The following is an 8,310-nucleotide window of genomic DNA, read 5'->3' on the forward strand; positions in this document are numbered from 1 at the left end:
AAGTACAAAACATTAAGGTCAATGTGTCCTTTAGAGCCTTATTAAGTTCTATTCAATATGTTTTGTAAATCATTATTTTATTAAACAATTGATGAAAGCAAAAAGCAAGGAAAAAGCTAGGAAAAGATGGAAAGAAATATGCTGTGTTCATATCAGCCACAAGATGGCAGTGTTTACCTTCACACTGTTCTGATTCTACTGAAGGTTATGACAGGCGAAAACATTGAAAAATCTGAAGAAAATGACAGGAAGTGACATCACACTAGGGATCATTCTAGTCAAAGTTTATGCATAACCTGCACAAAGAGACAACTTTTTGACCCTTTAAAGATTAAATCAACAAAATAAAGTCACGCTCGTTTTGACAAATTTTATTTGTCAAAAGAAATCTGAGATTAGATGAGTTTTTGCCCAGTGTTTGCTAAAACACAAAACAGGAAGTGGAATTATAAAACTTACAAAATGTGACATTCTGTGATCACATTTTTATACTTTTTAGCAAAATTCTAAATATATTTATCTTAACTGCATTTTAGTTCAGTGAGTCGTCCGACCTGTAGGGGGCGCTTTAATGCTCAAACATAAACCTCTGGCCGTCTCCCTGCAGGATCGTCCCGTACGGGTGTCTGGCCACGGGGGACCGGGCCGGCCTGATCGAGGTGGTGTCTTCGGCCGACACCATCGCCAACATCCAGCTCACCAGCAGCAACGTGGCCGCCGCCGCTGCCTTCAACAAAGACGCTCTGCTCAACTGGCTCAAGGAGAGGAACTCTGGGTACTTCACGCTATGTATTTAGATTTACCCAGATTACAGTGTGGACCGTGTTTATAGAACGGGTCAGTCTGAACCCGGTGAGAACGTTGGTGTGCCCTGAGGCGCTGCCATGTGTGTCTCCAAAGTCAAATCTAATCAGAGTTAATCGATTCATGGACTCGTGAGTAATTTAGCATTTTGTCCTGAGTATCTTCTTCACCAAATGATAAAACTATAATACAATGCATGATTTTTTAGTCAAGTGCCAAAATAAATGGTTGAAAACTGCTGGTCAAATAACCAAGCTTTACCAGCAGGGGGCACTGCATATCCATGAGACTTTATGACAAGAGAACCATTTATTTTATGTCTTTTTTAAAGAAGGAAATGCAATTTTACAACATTTTCGAAAACAATTGTAAAGGTCTTCCCTAATTTTAGAATCAAAAACCAAACTTTTAAAATGCACAAATGTTGAACGTGATTGTTGTTTATTATCGAACTGGTCAGTAAATTCTCACTGTTCATTTTCTGGCTTTTATTATATGGATGTAACAGTGTGAAAAATGCCACGCCCTTCTGACACACACAATTGCCGTTTTGGTGCGGGGCCTAAATCTCACGCCAGTTTTTTTGTTTTAACATGGAGCTAAAACAACTAAAACCTGACTTGCCCGTACAGTTTTATTCATTACCTTTTTCAAAATAAAACACAAAAAACAAACAGAACATGACCAGAGCGAAACATCAATCAAAAACTAAACATTAAATAACTAAACATTAAAACACATATAAAAACGAGTCTGTCCAATTTGTCCTTTTCCAAATTAAGTTTGTTATTTTTTTCCATTTGTCTAATTCCTGTTATTGTCAGTCTGGTCCTTGCGTCCTCCATTTCTTTGTTATGGCCTGTTTTCCCGCTGCCAAAAGTACATTCCAAAGGTATCCATCCACTGTGTCCACGGCAGGAGATTTCTGTCCCAAGTACACTGTTCCAAAATCGAGTGACAATGTAAAACAAAAAAACTTCCTTGAACTCAGTCCAAAACGTCTGAATAACAGGACGGTCCCAGAACACGTGATCATTTGTCTCTTTGCTGGCTCTTTTTTTTTTTTAAACCTTAAGAGTCCTTTGTTGGTCCGTTTTGTTGACCTGTGTGTAAATTGCAGCGACGCGCTTGACCGGGCCATCGAGGAGTTCACCCTGTCGTGCGCCGGGTACTGCGTCGCCACGTACGTCCTGGGCATCGGCGACCGCCACAGCGACAACATCATGGTCCGCAGCACTGGACAGGTGAGCAAAACGCTGTCAAAAAACGCTATATTTTTGTGTGAAATTGTGTCAAATAATTCAATAAACGACAATAGTCCTTATACAGCACGTTTGGTTTGACCGCTGACGCAAATGACGTCTGGTCATTTCATTTTACTGCCAAAATTAGGATAATTTTTGCAACGTTTCTGCTCGGGTCTGTGGAGAGGCGCTCACAGCACGGTTCCACGTTTTTCAGTGTTTTTCCCTGCAGTGAAAACACCTTGTTACAGAATAAATGCAAGATATAAAGGTTTAATGCCGTACTGTGGAGCATTCCAGGTGAAGCTGTAATATCTCCATGGATACAAGCGCAGAGAACTTTAAGGCCTTCTTTTGCTCCTTTAAGAGAAAGGACTTGACGTTTGTCTCAAAAAACAAAATTAAACTCAAAATGATTCTGATTAATTTAGTCAAAATAATAAATGTAATTTGACGGAAGCCAAAGCAAGTTCCTATTTTTAAATCCTGTTCATTAACATAATAAACCCCTTTCTGATTCAGAAGAGTCCCATCATGCCTTTTGGTTCTCAGCTGTATCATTTAGCTCCATTTTATTTTATTTTTATTTCATTTTGTTTTATTTCATTTTTTAATATTTTTGTTTAATTTTATTCTATTTCATTTTGCTTTATTTTATTCAGTTTCATTTTATTTAATTTTATTTATTTATTTTATTATTTTTTTAATGCTGGAGCGACGGTGACACTGGCGCGTCCTCGTGTCGTGCCACGTGCCGCCGCTGTCAGGCCGTTTACCACCAGACGACACGTGGAACATGCAGATTCATGTGTGGAGGAAACGCCCACATATCTGACCTACAAAGTTCACCACAGTAAACATGAATCAGGTTCAAACGGGTCAGCGGAGGTGGTGTTCTGAAACAGGGCAAACAGGGCAGGATCGATCAATTTGAAAAAAATAATTACAATTTAAGTCATACTAAAAAAAAAGAAAAGTTGGCTTCCAAAAATTCCAAAATATGAATCCCATTTAATTTTTTCATATTTGTGTCTTTCCTAGTTGAGCCTGTGTGTGATTTCTATGTCTTTGTTTCCATCGTCCGCATGTCAGTTACATGTCAGTTACAGTGTGTTTGTCTCATCAGTTACACACTTGGTTCTGTACAATGTATGTGTTTGAGTGTAGTATTATTTAAACGTGTGTGTGTGTTTTGAAGCTCTTTCACATCGACTTTGGACACATTCTGGGAAACTTCAAGTCCAAGTTTGGCATCAAGAGAGAGCGCGTCCCGTTCATCCTGACGCACGACTTCATCCACGTCATTCAACAGGGAAAGACGGGCTACACGGAGAAATTTGGAAGGTGACTTTTACTCCCGCGTTTGTGTTAACTCTTTTGTTTAGTTCATTTGAATTGCACGGTTGAGCTGGGATAATAAATACAGTTTATTCAGTGTAATGTGTGATTGAACGGGATGAGCAATGCTCATCTCCGTCACTAGATGGCACTGCACACGTACCTGTTTAGTTTTATACGGTTTCATAGTTTCATAGTCAATTCTATACCATCATTTATTTTTTGTCGACTTTTGATGACTTTTTGGAAACATTGGGGTGGGAAAATATTGACAAAAATTAATATCTTTGTACATACCGTATATCGCCGTAACGATATTCAGATTATATGTAACAATACAGTAGATATGAGCTGTAAATGGACCAAAAAAGATCAGAAATATTGTTCTCTGTTTTTTAATCAAATCTTTTGTCATTTTTATCAGTTTTAATCCTAGACGATACACTCATTATCAGAACTTGTCACGTCTCCAGCAGCAGCTACATTGTCCGTGTTCAGTCCATCCCTCATTTCTAATCGTCCATAAGATAAATTACGGATGTGGTGAAACTGGACGTGACTTTTATGATCAAAAGTACCATTGAGACCACCCCTGCGTCCAAGGTCGTACTCGTCTGTTCTGGAGAAGAAGCGGCTTTGTCCACCGCGAGCGCGCTAAACGCTAAATGCTGGAGCGATGGTGACACTGGCGCGTCCTCGTGTCGTGCCACGTGCCGCCGCTGTCAGGCCGTTTACCACCAGACGACACGTGGAACATGCAGATTCATGTGTGGAGGAAACGCCCACATATCTGACCTACAAAGTTCTACCACAGTAAACATGAATCAGGTTCAAACGGGTCAGCGGAGGTGGTGTTCTGAAAGTTGCTGTGGATATGACTGTGCAGCTCTCGTTTTAGTGAAAGAAGTTAGTTTATTACAAAGTTTTAATTAAGAAAGAAGTTAGTTTATTACGAAGTTTTAAGTTAAGTTTAAATTAAGAAAACTGGGATATTGAAGCGCTTCCCTGGACCGAGATTCACAAAACAGATGGACCTCTTCATCTATGGATTTGTGAGGCTAAAAAGAGGATTAGCCGATTAGCATTCCATATATTTATGATCAGAAACACATGCAAACACAGGTGTGACCCTTTTTAATCGGGTCATGTATAAATATTTAGTACCTTGACAACAAACTTCTGCCTCACGGCGCAGGCTCTGTCGTTAATGTACTGGTCCAACTGTAAATATGTTTATGGAAGTATATTTGTCTCGTTTCTGATCCACGTGATTCTCTTTTTTTTTTTTTACGTGACCCGTTTGAGAGCGTCACATCTGATGTTTACAGCCTCGTGAAGACGGGCTCGTGGGCGTCGTCACAAATACATTTCATACATTAAAATGCAGAAACAAACGCTTTGGTTTACCTAGAATTTGAACTTCCCAATGTTGAAATTTAGTCTTTGTTATTTTATTTTATTGAAGATTTTGGGAATTTGCACAGTTTACACAAGATTCTAAAACGTCTGATCTTTTTGAAAAGCTCTGAGTGAGACTAATGCATCATAAGAAGTACCATATTCCTCTGGAGTATAAGTCGCACCTGCCAAAAAATGCATAATAGAGACGAAAAAAAAACTATAAATCACATTTTTGGGGAAATTTATTTGATAAAATCCAAGACCAAGAACAATTTAAATGCACCCTAACCCCGCCCGAAGCCCTCGGCCTCCCTTAGCCCGCCCGAAGCCCTCGGCCTCCCTTAGCCCGCCCGAAGCCCTCGGCCTCCCCTAGCCCACAGCCCGTATTTGCGTGGCGGACAGAGTTTAGTGAATGAATCGAGTTGTTTTGATGATGCAACAGTCGCTCAGCGCTCGGAGTCATTGTGTACGACAGTGAGTCATTTGACCTACAACAAAGAATGAGATGTTTGGACGTGTGATGGCGTCTGTGTGGGCGCTCTTTCACCGGCTCCACTCGTCCACTGTCTTTTTCTCATGTTTTCTACCCTATTTATGCTTTTGTTCTTATTAACTGCTGTCAAAATGTGTCAAAATACTTTTGTCCGTCATCGTTTATTTGACTTGTTGTGGCTAAAATGTGAGAATCTGACGAGGATTTTTAAACGCTTTTGCCGTTCCGTACTTTTATTTAAAATGCCTTTGTGTCCGCGCCAATGTTGTAGAATCTCGACTAAATACGTGTGTTTGTTCGTCTTTGTCCTTCGCAGCTTCCGACAGTACTGCGAGGAGGCCTATCTTGTCCTGAGGAGGAACGGAAATCTCTTCATCACACTCTTCGCGCTCATGCTCACGGCGGGTCTGCCCGAACTCACCTCCGTCAAGGACATCCAGTATCTAAAGGTAAAAAAAAAAAAAAAAACGTCGATCTTTAGAAACAGAACGACTTGTTTGTTTAGTCATGTAGTTCTTCTAAGATTCTTCTAAGATTCTTCTAAGATTCCCAATTTTAGGCAATTTTAGAAGCAAAAAAGGTCCCGGTCGACAGGTTGTGGCTTCTAAGAGTCCTCTATGAGTCCTCTAAGAGTCCTCTAAGAGTCCTCTACGAGTCCTCTACGAGTCCTCTACGAGTCTTCTACGAGTCTTCTACGAGTCCTCTACGAGTCTTCTACGAGTCCTCTACGAGTCCTCTACGAGTCCTCTACGAGTCCTCTACGAGTCCTCTACGAGTCCTCTACGAGTCCTCTAAGAGTCCTCTAAGAGTCCTCTAAGAGTCCTCTAAGATTCTTCTACGGTTCCTCTAAGAGTCTTCCAAGAGTCTTCTAAGAGTCCTCTACGGTTCCTCTAAGAGTCTTCCAAGAGTCTTCTAAGAGTCCTCTAAGGTTCCTCTAAGAGTCTTCTAAAAAGTAATTCTCCGCAAAGGGCAGTGGGAGAAAGGCAACACTTGTTGAACAGCAGTGAAAAGCCGATTCCATAACACAGCTAAACGTTTGACCGTCCTCTGAGCTTTTAGAGACTGTAGGCACCAACAATACTCCAGCATTTTGAGAGTGAAGTGCTCGGTTTGGATGATCTTGTACAAGAGCGTCTTCGAGGTAGGATGAGGCCATGTCATTTATGCCTTTATCGTTCAGGAGGAGGAGACTCTGGGGCAAAGCGCTCTCGTCTCGGTGTTGATGTGAAGGACTTTATCGTTGTTTGGTCGTTATGTCGGCACGGTTCTTCTCACAGCAATCCTCTCTTTCCGCTCTCCTCAGGACTCCCTGGCGCTGGGTAAAACGGACGAGGAGGCCCTGAAACAGTTCCGACAGAAGTTTGACGAGGCGCTGCGAGAGAGCTGGACGACCAAAGTGAACTGGATGGCGCACAACGTGGCCAAAGACAACCGCTCGTAGAAACGGGCCCCCGCGGCGATCGGAGCGACGCCGTTTTGGGAAACCCGGCGAAAGGGAACGAACGGGAGCAAACGCCGGGAGCGCCTTTTGCTCCTTTTCTGACGAGATTCGAACTCCTGGAAAATTAAAATTGCGTGACATTTCTGTGGGTTAGACGTTTGCAGGTTTTGCACAGGCGCGACCGGCGATGGAGCACAAAAGCCAAAGTAAAAGGAGCCTCAGAACGCCCACGCTAAAAACAAAAAAAAAAGACAGACACGACGCACCTGTACAAAGACGCGAAAGGTTCAAAAAGACTGTGAGACAGACTTGAGCCTTTTGAGCAGCGAAAACCATCGACTCCAACTCTGGACCGCGCCCGTTTAACGTTTTTATCCTTGCTGCCTCAAATAATTGCCACAGAACTACAGGAAGATTGTATTTTTAATGTTTTAACGTTTTATTTCAGAGTTGATCTCAAACCTGTATGTGCCAGGCTACTTTAAAAAGTCTATTACGGTATTTTTTGGAGGGAGAATGTGATGTCAAAACTGGTTACATAGAGTGGCGCTAGCCTTTAAAAAAAAATCTAAATACGTATTAAATTATTTTATTTAGATCTCAAAACACTGGAATGAAACACTCAACAGTTTATATAGTTGTAATCTTTGACTAAATGATATTTGTTAGTTTAAGATTGTATCGTCTGCTTTTACTGGTTTCACTTGCCTTTTTCCCGCATATTTGAAGTTCGGACGGATGAAAACGTCGCAAATCGTCAGGATATCATAACTTATTCATGTAATATTTCCTCGGGACCAAAACATAATGCAAAGTGTAATTATTTGACTGTCACGTTGTGTTTTTAAAATCACGAGTCAAAGCTGAATGTGCCGCAAAGTGTATGTTTCTATACAAGCGTTAAAGCCGACTTTGTCACTGTAGAACTGGCTCCGCTTTACAAAGGCCACTGTTTTTGGACAAACGGTGCTCGAACCGCATCTTTTAATTATCGTGCAATATCTGTGAAGATGCGTACACCGCGTCCCGACTAGAAAGCCACTCTCCGAACGGCCGTAACGTTTGCTTCCCGCGGCGAGACAAGTGACGCCGCGAGCCTTCACGTCTCCAACACTGGATATTGTCACTGCACAGGCTTTTAATGTTATGCTGTCTTTTTTTGTTTTCATAGGAGTTTTATTAAAGTTATTTTCAACTGCACCGCGTCTCTGCCACTGGCCTTTTTCTTTTCAAATATGAGAAATGACTAACATTTGCTTTATTGCCGCATATTGTCTTCACGGGTTTCAGAAAAATGGTTCTTTTGAATGATTTTGTGAAGACTTTTGTGAGGACTGTTCAAAGTGTATATGTGTATTTTAATGACTTAACTGCTATGGCAACAGCGCTACATTTCCATCAACCTGAAACCGAGGGATAAGCAGTGAACTCCAGAATGACGTCACGTATCGTTTTATTTTACACATACATTAATTGGTAATCTGCACATTTACTCTCTACGTGTGTTGTATTAGATATACGTGTTTAGTGTGTACGTGTGCTCTGTTCAATGACCTCGGGACAGCAGTGCATTCAATTAGCTTAATGAT

At 41.3% G+C, this 8,310-nt stretch overlaps 1 protein-coding gene across 1 annotated transcript in view; it reads left to right on the plus strand.

The window, feature by feature from the left end:
- The window catches only part of pik3cb (phosphatidylinositol-4,5-bisphosphate 3-kinase, catalytic subunit beta), a 71,136-nt gene extending 63,215 nt beyond the window's left edge, over positions 1-7,921 (plus strand). Inside the window, exons 19-23 of the mRNA XM_072461971.1 lie at positions 608-775; positions 1,925-2,048; positions 3,247-3,392; positions 5,597-5,729; positions 6,584-7,921. Coding sequence (XP_072318072.1) covers positions 608-775; positions 1,925-2,048; positions 3,247-3,392; positions 5,597-5,729; positions 6,584-6,721 — 709 coding nt within the window. The 3' untranslated portion in view covers positions 6,722-7,921. The remainder of the gene's footprint in view (positions 1-607; positions 776-1,924; positions 2,049-3,246; positions 3,393-5,596; positions 5,730-6,583) is intronic.
- The last annotated feature ends 389 nt before the right edge of the window (positions 7,922-8,310 follow it).

The sequence above is a fragment of the Eucyclogobius newberryi genome, unplaced genomic scaffold, assembly GCF_026437365.1.
Source record: "Eucyclogobius newberryi isolate DKJ021-1_F unplaced genomic scaffold, fEucNew1.0.hap1 SCAF_10, whole genome shotgun sequence".
Taxonomy (NCBI): domain Eukaryota; kingdom Metazoa; phylum Chordata; class Actinopteri; order Gobiiformes; family Gobiidae; genus Eucyclogobius; species Eucyclogobius newberryi.